The following is a 20,699-nucleotide window of genomic DNA, read 5'->3' on the forward strand; positions in this document are numbered from 1 at the left end:
ACTCGCACGAGAAGCAAAGAAAAAAGTCTCTGGGACATGATCAGCGCTGTGCCTTGCTCTTCTTCATACTTTCTTTTTTCTTTTTTTTTTTTTTTTTTTTTTTTTTTTTCCGTTCCTTTTGTCATGGTCAGATAGGTGTGAAATCTTCAGCGATTAGAACCTCGTCGAGTTCCCAGCGACAAAGTTGTTAAGGTTCATTGTACTGTACAAAGACATAAGCTTAGACACTCTGGTGGACATCATACACAACACGATTTCATTATAATTGAATCATATTTTCATGGAACTTCCATTGACGGCGTCCATTGCTTCTGACTCCAGAGGCATGGCAGAAAGACAAGATAGAGGAAGGGTGGATAGCAAAGATCGCGACTCGGAATAAAATATGGCGTCTCTTGATAACTCGACACCCATCAAACCTACCCTCTCATCTCCCCGTGCCAGCTTCAGATAAGGGCCTGAAAACTGATGACCTCCGGAGAACGCCCATTGTATTCCTCCCATGTAAAGTGATCCAATAGATAGAATCCTTGGAACTCCGCCTCGTTTTAAAGCACATTATCGGCCTCTGCCTCCTCGTCTGAATCAGACTCTGGACACCACTGGCCATTCACTATCCGCACATAGCCACTGAAATTACCGATCGTCTCCGGATCGGCTGGGTCTGGGGCATTCAGGACTGATTCCAAGGACCTGATCACCGGCACGTTAAACGCATGAGGGCCTCTTCGAGGGTCTTGCCATGCTCTTCTTGAACTGCCACCGCAGCCCACTTGTTGAATTGCTCTCGGTAAACTGCCGCGGTCGCGCCGTCAAAAGATGGATCCTGGAAGGCCTTCAGGCGGAAGGCGTCCAAGTCGAGGCCATTGCTAGGCTGCAGCTTTTTTTGGGACGTGGTAGAGAAATCGACGCATGAATTCGTCCCAGTAAGACTTGCTTTGGTAGGTGCACCGGTAAACCACAAACTCCCAGATTCTGAAACCCTCGAGTTGCAGCTTTCATTCCAGCCGGTCCGCATAGTTGTTACTAGACGTACGCAACCGGCGTAAAGGGCAAGTCGGTCGGTGGTGCGCCTGATGGTGGCCGCCCTGATCTGGCCATGGAAAAGATTCAACAAAAGGGTTCTGCTAATACGCATCCTGTGGTTGCGAGAACTGACTTGAACTCATCATTGATTAGAGATAGTGAATAAGGATGTAAGAAAGCTGAGTCTAAACTGGAAACGGGCGATGGAGGCCGGGGGAGGGTACATCTATATTAAGTACCCCGCAAACCCAAAGAACGTCATGAGGTTGACAAAACCCTGAGTCCCCCCCTTTTTTTCTTGGCTATCTTGCCTACTTAATATCGTGGACTCAAATTTCAACCAAATCATTACTTATTGTCCTTTTCTATATGTTAGCGATATGATTCTTACATCAGTAGCTTTGAGGGGTAGTAAGATAGAGGATATCACTCAAATACTCCCCAGTTAAACGTATCCGAATTTCAGGCGTTCCCTTCAGATCGGAATAAAAGGTTTCACGAATCTAGAATGAAATCAAATCCAAGGCTCCTGAATAGTATTATGTAGTCTAAAGTGTGGTATATAAGGTAAGTTCATTTTGCACGAGAAAGAAAACGAGAGACTGTTTTCATTTCCAATCCTCGTGGATCCACCGCATAGTATTCCGCCCAAGCGGCAGGCTGCTTTTCACCAGTAGCAGGACAAGATATGCGTCCCTGTGATCTGGCCCGTCTCACATGTTCCACTCGTCTCTTCATACTTGCAGGTCGCGTCCGCGTATTTGTTGCACGAGAGCGTCCCGACTGTCTGATCCTTTGTGGGGTCGACATTCGCGTAGTCAGCCGTGAGCGAGCAAGTATCATCAAAAACCGTGATCCCGGTCAGACTGGTGGGCTTCCTGGTGCCGGTCATCACGCTGCGGGACCAGGTGGTCTCGCGCGGGCAATTACTCTCGGCGAGACCGACATACTCGTAATCCAGACCCTGGTAGATGTAGGTGTGTTTGTTGTTTCCCACCTCCTCGCGGAGGAACAGAGCCCAGGCAGACTTGTCACCGTAGGTTGGAAGCTTGGTATTAGTGGAGGTTGAGGCGGCTACGGTTGCCGTGGTTGTAGTTGTGGTGCTAGCACTGGTCTTACGCGCCGTGGTGGTCGAGGCGGTTGTGGCTGGGTCTGCGGTGTACCCCAGATACGTGTACCACCCTGAGGATTGACCCGCAATACTGGACCAGGCGCTGTCGGCCAGCGCCCCACCGTCACTACCCTGGTCGTCGTTGGGGTTGACAAAGGGGCAGCTCTCGCCTGTGGCGGTCGTGGTCGTGGTCGTGGCCGTGACGGAGCAGCCGACCTCAACGAGGGTGCTGGTGGTGGTGCAGGAGGTTGAGCTGGAGTCAAGCGATGTGCACGAGACCCAAGCATCAGTAACTGTCTTGCGGGTACAGGTGGAGGTGGAGGTGGTCTTGGAGGTATGGCTCTTATTCGAGTCTTCATTGTTGGCATTGGGGTCCGGCGAGTTGCCGTTAATGTCGATGCCGCCCCATCCAAAATCGATTCCTCCGTCATCGTCGTCGTCGTCATCGTCATCTTCATCTGGATTGTTATTATTGTCGGACCCTTTGCCCGGACTAGAGCCTCCGTCGTCGGTCGTGCTACCGCTATTGTTGTCGTCGTCGGTGTCAACGTCGCTGTAGGTGAACCCGGTTCCCCTACAGGCCCATGTACAGCCGCAAAAGCGATCGCTGCACAGTTTACCACAGTCGTTTGTGCACTTGGGACTCACGGGACCATCGGCAACGGTGATTGCCGGGGGCTTTGGAACAATGAGGTTGTCGTCGCTGTCGTCCTTGCCATAGGGCCTAGTATCCCAGGGGTAAGGTGGAATGATGACTGTGCGCGGCCGCGGAGCATGCGTAACAGAGCTTTGACCCAGAGGGTTAGGGTCATCCGCGATGATCACGGTACTTGGGGGCAGGCGAGGCGTGGGATGAACGGTTATTCGACTGTCAGTAGGTCCGTTGACCACCACAGGCCAGAATCCCCAGCCGGTTACTTGGACTTAACTCAGACATCACAACGTTAGTCGGGCTGCACTCAACCTTCGAGTTGGGCATACTTACTGGGTGGTATGTCAACCGTAGTCGATTCCGCGACACGGGTCGTTGTCGTCACGGTTGATACCTCACCGTCGGTCTGCGTCGTTACACTGCTGCCCTGCCATTCCACCTGCAATGTCGTGGTGTATGGGGGAGGGTAAATGATTGTCGGACTTCCCAGCCTCATGTCAGGGAAAATTATCGTGCATGGAAAAGGGCAGTCGGCGTAGGGATCTTCCCAGACGCCTGACCCAACAAAAGCGATTGTGTCGTTAGAGATATTAGACGTTGAGGACGAGCTGGAGGAGTCATGTCCGGTCGAACCAGTGGAAGGGTCCAGTGTGGACCGTAACTCACAGGCACCATCCGGACAGTACCCTCGACTACACGCAAAGTCGCACAAGCCATGATACTGGTTGTAATCGACAGTAGACACCGGAACCCCTGTAAGACTGGAGTTGGCCGCCGGAGCGTCGACCAGCACCCCTTCTGCCGTACACGTACATGAATGAATTGGACAGTAACCAAAGTTGCAGGCGTAGGAACACAATCCTCCGAGGTTGCCTTCGCCTGCTCCGGCCACGCAGGCGGAAGGAGTGAAGGGGGAGCTGCTAGGAATTGTCAATGGCGAGCTGACTGTAGCACATGCGCCTTCAGGGCAATATCCATAGTTGCATGTAAAGCTGCACAGTCCACTGTAATTGGCATCCTCTCCTGTGGCTGGATAGCCCGTAATACCGGTGGCATTAGGCAAGGTTCTTTGCTCTCCGACCATAGTACAATAACAGGCTCCCACCGGACAATATCCGTACTTGCAGGCAAATTCGCAAAGGCCAGCAAAGTTGCCCACTCCAGTACCCTCGACACACACATCGGTACCGATAGGGCGTGGGATCTTCAAGTCAAGCGCGGGTGAGACATCACTACCAACCCAAGCATTCCAGTTTTCGTATCCGTCAGTACAGGTGGTGGTAATGGAGCCCCCCGAGACCTGAGCTACCAGTTCCCCGTTGCGAGAAACGGTCACCACCACATCACCAGTGTTCGGATAGGCAACACTGCCGTGATACATGCCTGCACCCCCATCCGGTGTATGCAGCCACTTTACACCACTCACAACAACCCCACCAACTGTGACTGAAACGTCGGCCTTCCTGCCCAGAAGGGCTGAGAAGAAGACATGGTCTTCGACTACTTCGGTGGGAAGAGACTCAATCTGGAGTTGACTAACGGTATTGACCGTGGTATTGCCGTCGTTGCACGCTGCCCTTGGTTGGGGTCGAAACCAGGTCACTAGTCCTTCATTCACAATAACAGTCGTGTTTGACTTGTACATATCAATCACGAAGGGTAGTAGAGCGCGCCATCCATCATGCGGCATGTTCTTCACGTAATTGAAGGGTGCGCGACCAATATCGAAGGCCGCCATAGACTTCTCGTAGACCGGCCCAATGTAGTGGGACTCTCCGTAATCATTCCAAGAAATGATTTGTACAAACTCCGGTTGCAAATACCAGACCTCTTGCCAGCGATCGTACCACAGATTGTCACTCCGCCATAGCCAATTCTTGTTGTAGCCAGGGAGGTTCGTATAGAACCACGGGGAGACCGGCATCATATAGGGCAGACCTTTCAGATAGTCCCGGTAGGAAGCATCCACATAGGTGTTCATCTCTTGGCCTCCCCAGGCCCATGCGGCCCAGCTGAAGAGCCCGTCGGCCACACCCTTGGCCATCGCTGCTTTGGCTCCAACGGAAGACCAGTCGGGGATGAAGAAACAACCTGTCTGACCCTTGATATCCACCCAATCATTGGCATTGTTGGGCCCCTCGAAGGTGGAGACAAATGGCTGCCCGCCGTGCTGGAAGTAGGCACTGCTCGCAGCATACTTTGTGATATATGAGATTACCACCTCCTTCGGCCACGCACCATTACCTGCATAGTCGAAGGAGAAAAACAGTTTGAAGCCAACGCTTTCCGCCGCGGAAAAGGCTGCAGCAAGCGATGCTTCATTGGTTGCATCTCCATAAGCCATGTTCATGGCAAACGCATCCAGGTGGGCTTCGAGGGCCAGATTGAAATCATTGGTCCAATCACTCGTCGTGTAGTTTTGGGAGTTGGTGACCTGTCACACATTGATAGTTAGTTGGGAGAGATTCTTCTATGTCTGTGACGGTAACACCTGCCATAAAATGAGCGAACACAGCACGAGATTGCACATGTTGGACACCTAGCAGGAGTACCAACAGAGGGAGAATCTTCATAGCTGCAGCAGAAGGAATGTAGCGAAAAGCATTGATAAGATTGCAGGATTTCAATGCACGAGAACTCCCAGACAATATTATGAACGAATGACTGAAGAAGCGACTAAAGGAAAGAATGAAGGACGCTTGAACCGCACTGGACAATATTGGAGGAGGCTGGGGGCGCTTTAATATGCATTTTCTTCGATCTACACATCAGCACCCTTCCTTCCACCTGCAAATTATCTTAGCATTCTACACAATTACATTAGGTAATAAAGGAAACAATGCTGTGTGATTCCGGTGCTGAAGCTATTGCCGACTTCTAATGTATGCCCATAACCCAAAGGCTCGCACTAGTCCATCTCACCTACTTTAGCTTCATACATCGATATCCTAATTGGGCAAAACCCAGTCCATCGTTTTTTTTTCGCATGCCCCTAAGGAGAAAAGTCGGACAGTACTGACATTTTCAGTTGAATTGTGTCCAATCAGCAGTATTTGGGCGGACCGGACAGTGTTGCCACTTCGACCACTATTTGAGAGAAATAGGTCTCGCACTTAGGGTTTGTCTTTCCTCTTGCAAGCTCATTCAAATTTGATATTGCATGACTCGAAGACAACTGGTGCTCTTTAGCCGGTCCAATGAGAGTCCCAGGGGATGGAGTCTTGGATGATTCTAAACCCCCTTTATGGAGACCCTGGTTTGCTGTTGTATTCCCTAGGCTCTAGTGCTACTGATAGATTACAGCTAAGTCGAACTGTGCACGGTACAATTTTATCGTATAACGCTTTCAATACCAGCTCAAGCCCCATACTCCAACATCTGTGGGCCAATCTACCCACTCTCAATTTCCCGACGTCTAGGCAGCTGCCACCGAGACAGCTACTGAACATTGCGATGGAACCCCTAAATCTACTTCTTCCAAGATGGTGGATAGCACCGTCTCAACCACTATCGTTTTGTGCTGAAATGCGGGGCCACAAAGGAGAACAAATCGCGCAATCCAACCGGCTGACTACGGCGCGGAGTCGGTGATGGAGATAGTGTGTCTTGCACCTTTCGAAAGCTCTGGGCTTCATTATCCGCATTGGTCCTAGCTCAATGAAGGTTTGCAAGTTAATACCGAGAAATGCGGAATGAACTCAATGATGGTGGAATTAAGCCTGGAAGGGAGTCAGAGGCATGCATAGACGAGAGCGTGCCACCATATGCTTGTAGCCCGCCATAAGCCTAACCCACCATATAAGAGTAACCACAACATCGGCAGCTTCAGAGGCAGAGCCCAAAGCCTCCCTGGTTTGCTTGCATCACATTGAGCGCCTGGCTTGCGAGTTTTGAAAGGTTTCTTTCTGTCCATTCTCTCGTTTTCTCTGTTTTCACAGTGCCATTCGTTGAACATTGTCCTTTCTTTTATCACACACTGCATACTCTCATTATATCATCTCGGTGTCGAGACATCCGGATAATTCTTGAAGCTTAGCACCCAACGGCTTAACTGCAATGGCTACTCCAGCGGTCCTCCGACAGTGCTTCTTGGGGCTCGTTGCTCTGGTCTGCTTGTTCTTGGTACACCAGAGCTTTCAGGTGGCCGGGAGTAGTCGACTGAGCCTACAAGGCCGCGATGTGGAGTCGGGTACTTTATCACTCGGGTGGGCAGAAGCTTCAAATATAAGTATTGCTGAGCGCAATTTTCAGCTTCAGAGCCGTGCCGAAGATGAGAAAGACCCGCTCACCCTCGAAGGAGCCATTTTGAAGGGGCGCGGACTCTACTGTCGCAGCGCAGGCGTGTGGACCCTCAGCGATGAGCCCAATCCCAGCTTCACATATGCCGATCTTGAGGAATATTACTCAGAGCAGTACTACGATACATTTACTAGCGAAGAATCGATTGGACCAGCGCTGCAAGCTTTGGGGTTGCCCTCCACTGTCTCTACCAACGGAGGAGCAGATGGTAATCTTGTCGGCAAGCTTTTCCATCAGAATGAAGGACCCATACAGGTGAGGGGGAACCTGACCGCTTTACCCCTTCTTGTTAGAGGGGGGAGACGTGCCCGTGCCGGGCCTTCTTGTCCTGAAAGACCTTACTTACGACTTCTACATAGACCAATATGGAGTTCGGTAATCCGATGAGTGTTCGCAGAGGGGTCATCGTGGCGGAGACGAATTGGGGGCCTGCTTCGAAGAAAAATACGAAAATCTTTCCTCCTTTGAAACGATGGTCCGATATCGTTTTTCTCGCCTATCGAGAACTGGCGAAGGAAGGGGGTGCGATCAATGGCCTTCAGTATGTTGTGCGCACCCACGTGCTCAATGACGATACCAGAGCAATTATCCACGAAGTGTGCGGGGGGTCTCCTCCTGTCTGGCCCGGAACTACCTTCAAGATCAGCAGTAAGCAATCTAAGTCAGGAGAGTATATCAACCGGGAAGGGCTTGCGCTGCTAGGTACTCCGAATGGCGGCGGAATCGGTTGGCTCCTCATCAATCACAAGCAACAATTCATGGATGGAAGGGAAACTAAAAGGCCAGTCCAGGTTACAGTCTGGAGGACCACAGGCCATGGCGATGGAAAGGATTGGTATCATATGGCTTTTCAGTTGAAGAATCTCGCAGCTCTGCGTGGGTGAGCCGGGGGCAAAACTGCGGATAGGACCACTGCCGTGTTGTCTGTGACAGTCAAGTGAAATGCCCATTCGCCTCGACGGAGATGGTAAAATCTAACTCTATAACCTTCATCTACCGACTATTATTAAATAATCCGACCATTTAGACATGGTACGGTTTAGAAGACGAGATACCTGTCATTGAGCCGCCAGACTACTCCTTGCCTCCTGCACCTCCTGTTCCTCCTGTGCCAAGCGAGCTGCAGCAAATTCAGACCATCGATAATTTCTTTCTCTTCCGTCTTTCAATCTCGGCATATAATCTACCGGGACCTGGCTTCCGTCAGGACCTGTAACAACAGGGCAATTCTTTCTGGTTTGCCCATTACTAGGGCTTGCTGACCAAAGACCTAGGTTGTAGAGCCTCCATCGGTCCCAGAAAACCAATCCCAGTCCGAGTAGTGGTCGAGGATCTAGAAGAGAGCCTGTTTGGAACATAGCAGGGCGTCCATATGCCTCATACGTCGGTAGCATGAACCAGAGATTTCCGATGTTTCGTTCCTGCATAGCAGGGATAGTGTTGGCCCATTGCCCCAAAACAGGCTTACACTTATCCTCGTCGGATGGTGGGAGTGGTGGAGGACTCCAGACCCTGAAGCCACGGAAGGCACTGGCTTGACAGTCGTCGCTGCCTGTGGGATCCTGGCGCCTGAGTGACAATGCATCCGGCAACTCCAGCCAGAACCGCAGGTGAAAGCTTTCGAGGTTCGCAATCAGGGGTTCCGACAAGTTTGGTTCCGGACAAATATCCTGCAGACACTCCGATACAGCCCGCATCTCATCCCCAGTGGGTTCTTCATCTTGTGTTGGCCCGTGTTCAGCCCTTTCGGAAGGGACATCAAAGTCCGAGACTCGTAGATGGAGATGGAGCTCGCTGGGAGACCAGCCTGGCTGAAGGACGACTGTCCAGACATCCGAATACAGCTGAAGATGCCACAAGGCTCGGTAAACACGGTATTCTTCTGCCCACGATGGAGGACCGGCTTCTTGCGCTGGGTATGGCTCTCCCCCCTTTAGCTTCCCGGCCGCATCCCTCCCGTAGCCTATTGGTTGCACCGCTCGGATGCGTGCCAGAAAGGTGGTTAAGCAGGCGCAGGCCAGTCGCTGGATGTTGGCTGCGACCCGAACCATGTCCCGCAGCACAGTGCCGGTCACAGAAGTGGAGCTCAGAGGTGAGGAGTAGTCTTGCGCCATAAACTCGGCTAGGGTCAAATTGCATCCGGAAGAGAAGGTAGGGCTTCGGAGATCCGCACACATCCGGAAGAACCGATGCAGTCGATGACTCATCATAGAATTTGTGCGCAGGATGTTCTCAACGAGGTAGATGGCATCGGGGTGGGCTTGATCCGAACCTCGCTCGGGAATGAACAGCGCGGCGATGCGTGGCGAAACTCGAATCAGGCTGTCAAGCCCAACCCAATCAGCGGCTTCCTCGCTGATTGAAGATAGGAGCTCATGAGGTAGGGTGCTGAAGGGGTCCATATTTTGGGGATGAAAACAGCTATTCAGGTATAATTGACGGTACAAAGCTGATGAAAGAGGTAGAAAACTGTTCAGATGCTGCTGCCTTGGCTCTTAAAAGGGCCTGCAAGCCAAGGTAAAGCCAAGAAAGACTAATTAAGACTATTGGAAAAAATAAGGGACTTGTTTCAGACCCGCCTCTGACTGAGGGTGGAGCGGAACCGGACAATTTCCGGCCCCTGCTCAACGGCGGCTGTTGCCGATATTTCCGCCACCACCGTTCCTAGCATGCTCGGTTCCTGGACTTCGCTTGAGCGTATAGTATTCTTTTTTTTTTTTCTTTTTTTCTCTTTTTTTGACACTAACTTAGCTCCTTACCCCAATACTGTATATACTAGTAATACTAGAGTCTAGAGAAACAATTTGAACATGCCTATGACAGATATTTACAGCACATGTCAGCCCCTTTCTGACGGCTAGAGCTTTCATCACTTATTAGGTGTCTTTTGACGTATTCCTCTCTAACAAGCTGCTTCCCTTCACTTTAATTCCTCACCATGCTCTTTCGTGCCACAGGTCTTGCTACACTGCTAGCTCTTGGAGCCAGTGCTTCGGTCCCACCACAACCGCGAGCTCCTTGCACCCATTCAGTCATCGAGGATACTATCTCATTTTTCAGTCATGGAGCGGTTGCAGTCTCTCGACAGGTGACCAATGCCTCTGCCTGTGCCGCTCAATGTGCCACAATGTCCGCGTGTCAAGCCTGGCTATACTCTACCTCGGGGCAGGAATGCCAACAGTATCGCGAGCAGCCCGTCTCCAAGGACTATAATCCGCTATTTGTGTCTGGAAGCTGTCAAAGGCCAGCAGCAGTCTCGTCGGTCTCGTCGAGTGCTGTTCCCTCTGCCTCCTCAATCCCAACTTCGTCTCTATTTGCAGTGAGTTCCCTAGGCCTTTTCTCCTTGTCCATCCTCTTTTCCGTGCCTGGAACCACTCTACTGACACAATGAAACTCCTTCAGACACAAAGACCTGCAGAGTCTTCCGCTGCGATTATTAAGCGCGAGCCCACCTCGCATCATCACCATAAACATCGTCACGGTCATTCTCCTCACTAAACAGGCACATAACCCAGCGTTATCTCAATCTCCCCAGAGGCGTACTATTTTTCCGCCATTTTTCTTGAGTTCTGCTCCAAGAAGACATTTTTGGGGGTTGACTCTGCAGTGTCTGACTGTGCTTGATGTATTCCAAATTCCAAATCTCGGCAGCATATATGATGACATTGCAGCTGAGACAAAGGTCTGTAGGATGGCATAAGCAGAGTAGTGCACCGGGCATTCATTCTATGTTAATACAATGTTATAATCAGCAACTCTTCTATTTCTCCGTCACCCCTGGTAGGTAATTCCTGTCTGAGGAGGCTGTTGGCAGGCAGTATGCATGGATTTGACTTAGGATCAGTCTATATGAGTAGCTTAAGCCGAGGTCAAGAGCATTGGACACTGGGTACACAGGGAGTTATATCCCATTGCTCACAAGTGATCTCAGACAAGGTATCATGGTACGCAGTTTCCCTTGGCATGCAGAAACATCACTTGTACACTTGAATGATTGCAATCGTGCTTCATCCTAGACCATCCAAGTTCCCGGTGGAGGGAAACGGTGCAGCCCAGACGCCGGCCGCAATACCGCTGAAGAAGACAGTAGTGAGCTTCATCGTTGCTCGAGATGGAATGAGATCTGGACGGAGTACAGTCTCCGAGAGGAATGGACAAGGACGTCTTTTAAATACTACTCCGACCTCCTGGACCTGTTGTTGTGAGTGCACGATCAGAGGGGGTTATACATGACTATTGACAATTAGACTCAATCCAACCTATCGAAGAGGCAAGGGTGGCTGATCATCTACATAGCATATCATTAGATTTAGGTATTACCTGCGCGCATCTCTGCTACCACGCCTTATATAAGGGATAGCTGTATCTGTTTGACCAGACAATCCCTGTATCTAGGGACAGTCACAACATTTCTGCACGTCAAAGAGTAGACACGCTAATTCCGAGCTCTGTGCGGAAATACGAGTGTCGATGCCCGGTTATACGATGCGCCGACCATTTTTCTTAGCATATTTAGAGTTACATTATCGAATATATCACATCCTCGTCAGCGGGATCAACATGGCGCGGGCAAGATGCCAAGCCATACCGGCAAAGTTGACCTCGCGCCCTAAGTTATATCACCTCACGATCGCGATCTCTCTTACCGTCCATCTCTACTCCGTACATCCAAGCACAACTCTTGCTCCAGCTAAGGTCCGCATGACATGAGGACAGACATAATCTTCCAATACATACAATAGACCATTTGAACATGATTATGACTACCACTAAGCTAGTCACAATTCGAGACCCAACGCTACTCCACCAAACGTCAAATGCAGACGCCAGATTCGTCGCAGACTACCTCTTCAATGGGCCCTGAGATCCCCCGGCGCTGCTCCCGGGATGAGGCCGTGGTCTTTTGCTCGGAGGAGAGTGCCCTCTCGCCAAGGAGAGGTGGTAGGTGGACTCCAGGCAGAGCGCCAGAGATGGGACCCACGGGCTTCTCGTTGCATCCGGACACATCAATACTCCATATCCCAGGAAACCTTCATATGACTGCGATCACGGAGGGGGTCACTTACCGAGGGGCGGTGGTATCCACGCTGCCCGTGGCAGGGCTCTGAAGTAGTGCAGCCGGGACATCGGCTGTGAGACCGCTGATGAGTATCAGAGCAGTAGGAAACTTCATCCTGATAGAGACAAATAGATGTTTTGAAGTTCGTTCCTCGAGAAATAGCGAGGACAAGGGATGCAAGGTCAGTTGAAAGACAGCCCCGGGACTTTCAGTAGGAGATGTGCAGTTCCGGGGCGGCACTATGTAGTACCAGGTATTACCAATGGGACTAATCAAGTACTGTACGTAGATGGTGATAACATCAAACTCTCACAGCCGCGACAACAGCCCAGATCAAGCCATTTCGATGAATCATTTTGTCTGATACTGAAGAGACTCGGTCTCTTCTCATAGATCGACGCATCAGCCCCTACATCTTATAACCAGTCTGCCTACCTCCTCATACAATTCCGAGTATTCCGAGCTGGCTGTTGTATAGTTCCCGTTAGGGTTCAGAAGCCGGTAGCCGGGCGATAATTTTATGGGCTTAGCGATGGGTAACGTCACTGATGAAAATTAAGACAATTTCAAACATTGTATGTAACATATGTTCTGTGACAAAATCACATGGTTTTGGTATATCCTAGATATGCTTCGCATCTGTTTAAACTTATTATAGCATAAAATTGCCTTTACCAGTTACCCCAGACTGACGAAAGGTCACGTAATACATTCTTAGCGGTATGTAACGTGTAATCTAGTCTGACCCCTAATCCTAATCATACAACGTATGTAAAGCTGAAATAGATCTTGTAATTACGGAGGACCCATCGCTAGATCGGCTCCACCGTGGCGGGGCCTTGCCGAGCCCGCAACCGCCCACCGTTCCCGCGCGTGGGGCCGATCAAGTGAGCGTGGAGCCTGGTCCGTGCCGAATGCTTGTTCTTCGCTTTTTCTCCATCGAATGCCCCTGTTGGGATACTGACATCATGGTCAGATACATCGGTGCTAGATCTTCTTGCCGATTCTGCCTGGGGGTTGCAGCGATTATCTTGCGAACTGTGCATTGCGATTGTGCATGTTGAAGATATGTTCAACTGTGACGTCTGAGAACTGAGAAAGCCATAGTAACTTTGAATTTCGGAATGAGCTCTGGCTGTGGTGCTGCAAAAGCCAAGCTTTCAACATGTCATGCTCTTTGTTAGACGCTTCATAAGGCAGGCTGCCATCACATGATCTCCACAGCCCTTCGTCCAGACCCGCGATTATCGTCGTACATATTCCACCAGGGCCAGATCTCGCTCTGAGACCGGACCTAGCGCATTTGGTGGCCGTAATCATGACACGAAGGTTTTGGCAACGGCAATGCTAATGGACGCTCAACGCAATTGAGACAACGCCATGCACCTTTTAAATGGAATCAGCCACAAATAGCAGCGCATGCTCTTGACCGTGTATTTGGCGGAAATCCTTTCCGTCGGAGCAAGTCTTCTACGAACCAAGGGGCGGAGCCCGAGTGATGAGCCGGTGGGCTATTCTCGTCCTCTTCTGCCGCAGACTTGTACCTAACATGCTATTTGTACCGCTCATTTACATGGCGGATGGTATCGGCTCGCAAACAACAAGCTACATCAGCATCCCCTGGGCAGTCGGCAACAGGGTCCGACGAGCTTTTCCCTTACTAAGACGAAGTCATTAACCATCAGTCAATGAGTACTAATCCAGTGGTCTTGTCGGTGCTAGTCAATCCGGCAACAACCATTCACACAAGATTTCACATTCGGTTCAATTCTATCATATTCCAACCGCACACTGTGCAACTACCAACAACGAGCAAAACACCACCCCCACCACCATATCAACCCAGCCTTACCCGTTCCAACCACAATCTACATTCTCCCCCTAACCTCCCCAGCCCCAGCCCCACCTCCAGTACCAGCCCCCGCCAACCCATCCACCGCCCTTATCAACGCATAAACCGTCTCCAGCACAGGCACATCAACCCCCACCCTTCTCGCCCCCTTCACCACCGTCCCAATAATAACATCCACCTCCATGCGCCGCCCCATCTCGCGATCAGTCTGCATACTCGTCCTCGCAGCTCCCAGCCCCTGCATGCGAGCAATCTGCTCCTCGACCAAGGACTCGCGCAACGCCACGCCAGACGCATGCGCCACACTGACCACCTCGCGCATCAGCCGCTTCGTCAGCGGTAGCGCCTCGTCCGAGGACCGCAACCAGGCCTGACAGTCCTGCGCCGTCAGGCTGGTCAGCGTGTTCCAGGCGCAGTTCCACATCAGCTTCTCCCAGCGGGTGCGCTGCAAGGCGTCCGGCGCGAGTGGCGTCAGCGGCGTCGGATGCGGGTTCTCCGGCGTGCTCAGGATGTCAATGAATGTCGACAGGCTGGGCACTGCGGATGGGCTGGTGGGCGCGTAGAGGCCCAGTTGCGTTGCTTCGGAGGTCGTGTGCGTTGTTACCCCGGGGGTGGGTTGGTGGGCTCCTACCCATGTCTAATTCATATCAGTGTCAGTGTCAGTGTCTGGTGGGGGTAGTATTCCGGGGGTGTGGGACCAGATGGGCTTAAGGGTAGGGAGTATACTTACCACGCACGAGATGATCGGGTTCTCGGGGTACAGCCGCCGGAACGGCTCTTCGTTGCCCACGCCGTTCTGGATGATCACGATCGCGGTGCTACCCGAAATGGCCGGCGCCAGGGCGCGGGCGACGCTGTCCACGTCGATGGCTTTGTTCGTGCAGACGACGTAGTCGAATGGGGCGGAGTCGGGGCTGAGTTCCGAGGGCGAGCGGATCACTGTGCTGTCGTTAGTGTCCAGGCTTTTCTCGCGGGCTGCGGTGGGTGGGGAGGTGGGTAATGCTCACCGTGGTCCGGGTGGAAGCGGTGCTCGCCGTGGTTGGCGCTTTTCAGCAGGATGCCCTATCCGGTCAGTTGTTAGTCTTGCAATTCAGCGAAAGGCGCAAGAAAAGGGGATGTACATTCTCCTTGACGGCGGCGTAGTTCGAGCGAGCGACGACCGTCAGACGCACGCGGGGACAGCTGCACAGGATGAAGGCGTAGAAGGAGCCGATGCTGGTTTTGATTCAGTCAATTCTGTTCATCCTGGAATAGTGGATACTCACGCGCCGAGGCCAAAGAGGAGGACTTCGATCTTGTCAGACATTGTGAGGTTGTTGTAGTGTACAAGTGCAGACGCCTGCAGGAACTTCAGAATTTCAGATATATGGAGTTGACCGGGGCGGGGAAACGTGGGGGTTTATTGAAGCTGTTGCATCCCGTGCGGGGGTCGGGCCAATTCCGGCGGGTTTCTGTCCGGGTAAGCTGACATCCCACGTTTTCTGCACAGTAACGTTAGACTTATTACTAACTGACAGGTTGACTACTTCCTGGACACATGGCCACATAATCCAGAAAATAAATAGGCCACACCTTGACCCAATGGTTGAGAGCGTAATCTAACTTCACTGACACTAAATAGACCTTCAGTTAAAATCCCACATCTACATCTACATCTACCACCCGTACATCCACCCAAGGAACCAAGGTATATACCAACCCCCTCAACCCTCTCCTCTCAGACCCCCATTACCGCAAAACATTCCACACCCCCGTCTCCATCCACAACTTCGTATACTGCTTATGCAACCAAAACACATGCGCCGGCATAGGCGGCCCCCCCGCATTTTCAGAAGGCGTCCCCTTAAAGAACACACTCTTCAACCCAAACTCCGCCACCCCCTCCTCGGGCTTGACCACCGCCGAGATCTCAAACAGCCCGTCGGAGTCGCGCACCCCGGTCTTGCGGGGGGAATCGCCGCACCGCACCACGATCCGCTCGGGGGTTTTTTCCACGACCTCGAAGTGGTCGGTGATGCGCGTGCCGACCTCGTAGTTGGCGGAGCGCAGCTGCTCCCGGGTCCACAGGTCCGTCGCTGTGGCTGGGGATTCGTATTTCTTGGAGAGGTAGCGGCGTTGGTAGGCGTATCCTTCACATTGATCCAGATGTCAGTTTTGGATGGTGTGCGGGGACTGGGGGATGGGGAAGGAGAAGGGGTGATGCGCTAGCTACTAGCTACCTAGCTAGCTGGGTACCCTGGGCAAAGTACAGGGAAAGGAAGGAAAGGCACTCACCCCAACCACTCCACACGCCCGCGCAGAACGCCTCGGTCAATTTGCCCTTCTTCTCCAGCAGCGAGGGATTGATGTCCGCCAGCCGCACGCGGCGGATGCACAGGTCGTGGCTCGTGGGGTTGTTGTGCGGATTCAGGGTCTGGTAGCCCGGGGTGTGGAAGATGGGGTCGGTGGTCGGGAGAGGGACGAAGGTGGAGTTGCGCGTGGCGAAGAAGAAGGCGCCCAGAGTGGCGGTGCCGCCGAGGGTGGTGAGCTTGAGGGCGCGGCGGATGAGACCCATTTTGTTGTGCGCGAGGGGGGGAATGATGAAGACGGAGGGAGGATGTGGGAGTGAGTGGGTGACGGTGACGTTGAAGCTGGATGGAGGTCGAGTGAGATCATCGGTTGCGGGAGCGGAGGAGCTGTTCGGATCGGATTTACTCCGGTTGCGCTTAGCCGGGTGCCTTTGCTGTGCAGTGCAGACTGTATGTACTGTACCCTTCGCGATGCTTTGTTTATTCTTCAGTGTTTCCTCAATCCGTTGCATTTGAACACTGCGATGATTAGAGTGACAATTCAACTTGATTCGATTAACAAAATGAATAGCATCCACCATGGTATCTCTCTATCCACAACAGAAGCAGCAAACCAACCCACCCAAAATCTGTACAGCACAAACAAAATATAAACATCGAAGAACCCACGCCACACACTAAGGTCTAGGCCACCTCCCCATCCAATCACTCACATAGCGCCTCAAAATCCCATCCTCGACGATCCGCAACCTCCCATTCCGCAACGTCACACTATCCCGCTCCGCCCGGTCCGTACAGAACCCCGGCTCTTTTCTCCCGTCCGCATACATCGCCTCATAATGCCCGACCAACTTGACCGCAGGATTAACTCCCTCCTCGCCGCGCGCCTCACTCTCCCGCAACCGCGCCAACCACTCCCCAAACCCCACCGTCCGGAACCCATCAAACCCGCACTTCCTCAACCCGGCCAACAGTTGTTCCCACCCAAACCGATGCGGATTCGTCAGGTTGTACACGGAATCGTCCATCTCGCCATCCACACTCCCCGCATCCGAATCAGTCTCCGACGAGAAAGACCCCCGCCGCGACGAAGGCGGCGTATGCGAGCAGACACGCGCGATCTCCAACACAGCCGCGACGAGCTTATCAACCGGCAGCCACGCGCACTGCACCCCGTCCAACCGGGGCAGACAGCCCAGCGTCAGCGCGGAGCGGAGCATCAGCGGCAGGGCCTCGTCGTCGTTCCACCGCCCGCGCTTCGAGTGGCCGGAGACCTGGCCGATGCGGAGCGAGAACGCGCGGGCGGCGGCCGTGCGTCGTGCCGCGCTGACGATGCGCTCGCCGATCAGCTTCGAGCGGCCGTAGCCCATTTCTAGGGCACTGGATAAGTTGGCGATGGGAGATTCGGGGACCGTGGGCTGCGAGGAGCCTAGGGCCGTGGAGATCGAGCTGCAGTATAGTAGTACTGCTGGGAACGGGAGGGCAACCTGTAACGAAAAGCGGAGGAGGTTGTGCAGGCCGCGGATGTGGGGTTCGAATGCGCTGAGCGGGAGGTTGAAGTTGACGGGCCATGCGGTGTGGATGATCAGCGAGACGGACTGGAGCATTTCGTTGTAGACGGTGGCGTCGAGGCCGAGGTGCGGCTGGTCGAGAGCGCTGGTGAGGGCTACGATCTTCTGCGTGCGGAAGGCTGGGATGGCTAGGTGTTTGTGGGCGAGGGAGTCCAGGATCGAGGCTTTTGCGTCCGTCCGCCGCGTGAGGCAGTAGATGCGCGACACGCTGTCGTCGTTGACGAGTTTGTAGAGCGTGTGCGCGCCAATGGAGCCCGTTGGACCGGTGAGCAGCTGGGACGTTCTGTTAGACACGGGGAGTAAGGCTGTTTGTGGGGATGGGTACTTACAACGCTCCGAGTGTTGGACACCTCCTCAGGACGAGGGGTGTGCGCCGGAAAACCCGACGAGTACTTCTCGATCAGCCCCGGCATCAAGGCCAGCTCGTCCTCGTCCGCGGCCCCACCCTCATCGGCGTGCCCGCTCTGCGCCGCGGAAATGCACTCCGCCAGACGGGCGATGCTGCCGGTCTCGAACACGATGTTATGGCTGATGCTGCGACTGCTCTGCAAGCGAAAGTCGCGCAGGATCAGGCGGCGCAGATGCATGGCCTTGAGGCTGTCCATGCCGTCGGCAAAGAAGTCCGTCTCGAGGCCGATGCGGGGCATGGCCAGCTCCTCGCGGCAGAGACGCAGCAGATGCTCCTCCGTGGCCTGCAGGTCCAGCTGCAGCGTGCCGTGCGCGTCCTGCTCCGTGCGGGTGTACATCCCCTCAATCACATCGGCGTATCGCGCATACACCTGGGCGCGGATCATCGACCCCTTGTCCGTGCGGGGCACGACGCGGTCGGCGGCCAGCACCACGACCATGTCGCGGGAGATCTGCGAGAACTGCTCCGCGTGCGCGTTGGCGTCTTCCACCGTGGGCCACACGAGGTCCAGATACTCTGCGTCCGAGTAGCGGTGCGAGCCGTCCGCCCGGAAGACTAGCAGCCCCGGCACCGACTGGCTCACGCCCACCACCACGGCCTCGTCGACCAGGGGATTCTGCTTGATGCGACCCTCGATGGGAAGGGGGAGAACCTTCTCCCCGTTCACCAGCGTGATCCGATCGTCGATCCGCGAGACGTACTTCCACCGATCGGGGATGGTAGGGTGGGGCGTGAAGACGTCGCGCGAGTGATACGAACCAGGCGGATTGTCGGAGTTCGAGGCTGTCAGGGCGGGATGTCCCTGGAGATAGACCACTTCGTACAGATCATCGCCAATGGGCTTCATCCAGATGAAGGGGCGGATGTTGTCGAAGAACTTCATGTAGTTCCAGTAAGGATCGTCGGCGGGGCGGGAGATCGACTCGGCCACGAGTCCGGCTTCCGTTCTGTATATTGGCCATCAGCAACAGCAAACAAACATCCGTCGGGACGGAAAACTCACAATCCAAAAGACCCGCCAAATTTCACCCCCTCTGCAACCAGCCGATCGCCCAGCTCATCCGGACAGGGGGCTCCTCCGTATGTGACCGAGTCGCAGCGGCGCAGGACCTGCAAGCCCCGAGGACTGTCGACCAAGAGCTGGAGGAGGTAGGGCACGCCCTGCACGGACTCCGGACGGGCGGCCTCCAGGGCAGCGACCGCCGTGCTGGCGGTCAACGGAAGCGAGGCATCCCACATGTACGCGGTGCGGCGCATGTACATGGCCTGGAGGGCGGTGGAGAGCCCGTGGAGATGGAACCACGGGAGGGAGTTGAAGGAGGTGTAGCCGGGGCCACGCATGGGATGGGTCATCAGGGCCTTGTGGCTGAGGTACAGGGGTTTGGGGTTGCCGGTTGAGCCGGAGGAATGCAGGATCAGGGCGATCTTGTGGATTTGCGTCTCCGGGCTGCGGCTGCGGCGGAGCACCAGCATGGCCGGTTCCTCGATATCCTCGTCCAGCGAGGGCCGTTGCACGATGGGGCGACAGGCCACCAGCTTCAGACGCAGGATCTCCCCCATCGTGGTGCGGATGCTGGGCGTCTGGCCGTACAGGATGGTGTCGCAGCCGACCATGTCGAGCAGGGCCACGCAGGCGGACGCCGACAGACGCGGGGACAGCATCATGACCGTGTAGCCTAGTCGGCTCAGGGCAAAGAATGTGACGACCATGTTCAAGTCGGAGAGCGTGAACAGCGCGACGATGGCTCCATCCTGACGGGGCTGTTATTCGGTCAGCTTAGCCCTGCTAGACATTGGTGGTTACTTACTGGCTTGAAGCCATAGTCCATCAAGGTGCACACGGCTTGATCAACCATGCAATCCAGGTCCAAGCCGGAGAAGTACTCGTACTCCACCGTATCGTCTTGGGAGGGTTTGGGGTAGGCAAGGATAGGATGCTGGATGGGGTCCGCTGCCCGTAGACGGATCAAGTCATCCAGCAGATGAAGACGACCGAAGCGGGCGATCAACTGTTCTGGCGACAAGGGCTTGGGCCTCTCGTGGGAGGTCCCTTCATGGTGAGGGATGCCCATGGTGAAGGATCAAGGTGATGTAGTGGGCCAGAATGATTTCGAAGAGGTATTATCGGGCGCGACTCGAGTCTTTTAAACCTGAGGAGACCTGAGGGACGGTGAATGCGCTGCGTAATAGAACTGAAACCCCGTCTCCGTACTGCCACTGCGTGCAGCCACTTTGATACCCCGATGGGGAAGTTCACACATCCTTCAGGTTAGTCCCGCAACTATACCAGTGGCAAGCCGGCTATGAGACCGACCCCTATAATCCCGTGGCATCATAGATCTGAAGCGGTGAAATTGGTATCCAGTCTAAATCAGGACTGGCGGTCTTGGAAGATTTCTTTTTCGTATTTTGCCTTTTTTCTTTTTTTTTTT

The 20,699-nt window shown here is 53.7% G+C and overlaps 8 protein-coding genes across 8 annotated transcripts; 1 reads left to right on the plus strand and 7 right to left on the minus strand.

Moving 5' to 3' along the window:
* Positions 1–548: 548 nt before the first annotated feature.
* On the minus strand, positions 549–1,018 carry BO82DRAFT_401462 (uncharacterized protein; the record flags this gene model as incomplete). Its single annotated transcript, XM_025639259.1, has 2 exons — positions 549–664; positions 715–1,018. 2 exons carry the CDS (start codon positions 1,016–1,018, stop codon positions 549–551), a joined length of 420 nt encoding a protein of 139 aa, XP_025492673.1.
* Positions 1,019–2,479: 1,461 nt separating this feature from the next.
* On the minus strand, positions 2,480–5,133 carry BO82DRAFT_244616 (glycoside hydrolase family 71 protein; the record flags this gene model as incomplete). The annotated part of the gene is made up of 2 exons (XM_025630816.1): positions 2,480–3,054; positions 3,123–5,133. Coding segments are annotated over 2 exons (2,586 nt in total), but the record flags the coding sequence as incomplete, so codon positions are not given.
* Positions 5,134–6,845: 1,712 nt separating this feature from the next.
* On the plus strand, positions 6,846–7,972 carry BO82DRAFT_401464 (uncharacterized protein; the record flags this gene model as incomplete). The annotated part of the gene is made up of 2 exons (XM_025639260.1): positions 6,846–7,343; positions 7,448–7,972. The coding sequence occupies 2 exons, from the start codon at positions 6,846–6,848 to the stop codon at positions 7,970–7,972; spliced, it is 1,023 nt and encodes a 340-aa protein (XP_025492675.1).
* A 79-nt stretch (positions 7,973–8,051) lies between these two features.
* Positions 8,052–9,490, minus strand: BO82DRAFT_431697 (uncharacterized protein; the record flags this gene model as incomplete). Its single annotated transcript, XM_025640729.1, has 2 exons — positions 8,052–8,281; positions 8,352–9,490. 2 exons carry the CDS (start codon positions 9,488–9,490, stop codon positions 8,272–8,274), a joined length of 1,149 nt encoding a protein of 382 aa, XP_025492676.1. The 3' UTR covers positions 8,052–8,271.
* A 2,411-nt stretch (positions 9,491–11,901) lies between these two features.
* Positions 11,902–12,261, minus strand: BO82DRAFT_401466 (uncharacterized protein; the record flags this gene model as incomplete). The annotated part of the gene is made up of 2 exons (XM_025639261.1): positions 11,902–12,100; positions 12,155–12,261. 2 exons carry the CDS (start codon positions 12,259–12,261, stop codon positions 11,902–11,904), a joined length of 306 nt encoding a protein of 101 aa, XP_025492677.1.
* Positions 12,262–14,015: 1,754 nt separating this feature from the next.
* On the minus strand, positions 14,016–15,305 carry BO82DRAFT_364191 (ketopantoate reductase family protein; the record flags this gene model as incomplete). The annotated part of the gene is made up of 5 exons (XM_025636934.1): positions 14,016–14,636; positions 14,730–14,938; positions 15,007–15,061; positions 15,121–15,214; positions 15,265–15,305. 5 exons carry the CDS (start codon positions 15,303–15,305, stop codon positions 14,016–14,018), a joined length of 1,020 nt encoding a protein of 339 aa, XP_025492678.1.
* A 422-nt stretch (positions 15,306–15,727) lies between these two features.
* Positions 15,728–16,553, minus strand: BO82DRAFT_281721 (uncharacterized protein; the record flags this gene model as incomplete). Its single annotated transcript, XM_025631344.1, has 2 exons — positions 15,728–16,128; positions 16,274–16,553. 2 exons carry the CDS (start codon positions 16,551–16,553, stop codon positions 15,728–15,730), a joined length of 681 nt encoding a protein of 226 aa, XP_025492679.1.
* A 95-nt stretch (positions 16,554–16,648) lies between these two features.
* On the minus strand, positions 16,649–20,454 carry BO82DRAFT_62364 (putative NRPS-like enzyme). Its single transcript, XM_025641399.1, has 4 exons — positions 20,076–20,454; positions 19,271–20,028; positions 18,188–19,214; positions 16,649–18,131 (listed from the first exon to the last, which is right to left on the minus strand). The coding sequence occupies exons 1-4, from the start codon at positions 20,337–20,339 to the stop codon at positions 16,965–16,967; spliced, it is 3,216 nt and encodes a 1,071-aa protein (XP_025492680.1). The 5' UTR covers positions 20,340–20,454; the 3' UTR covers positions 16,649–16,964.
* Positions 20,455–20,699: the final 245 nt, after the last annotated feature.

Source organism: Aspergillus uvarum (genome assembly GCF_003184745.1).
Source record: "Aspergillus uvarum CBS 121591 unplaced genomic scaffold BO82scaffold_22, whole genome shotgun sequence".
Taxonomy (NCBI): domain Eukaryota; kingdom Fungi; phylum Ascomycota; class Eurotiomycetes; order Eurotiales; family Aspergillaceae; genus Aspergillus; species Aspergillus uvarum.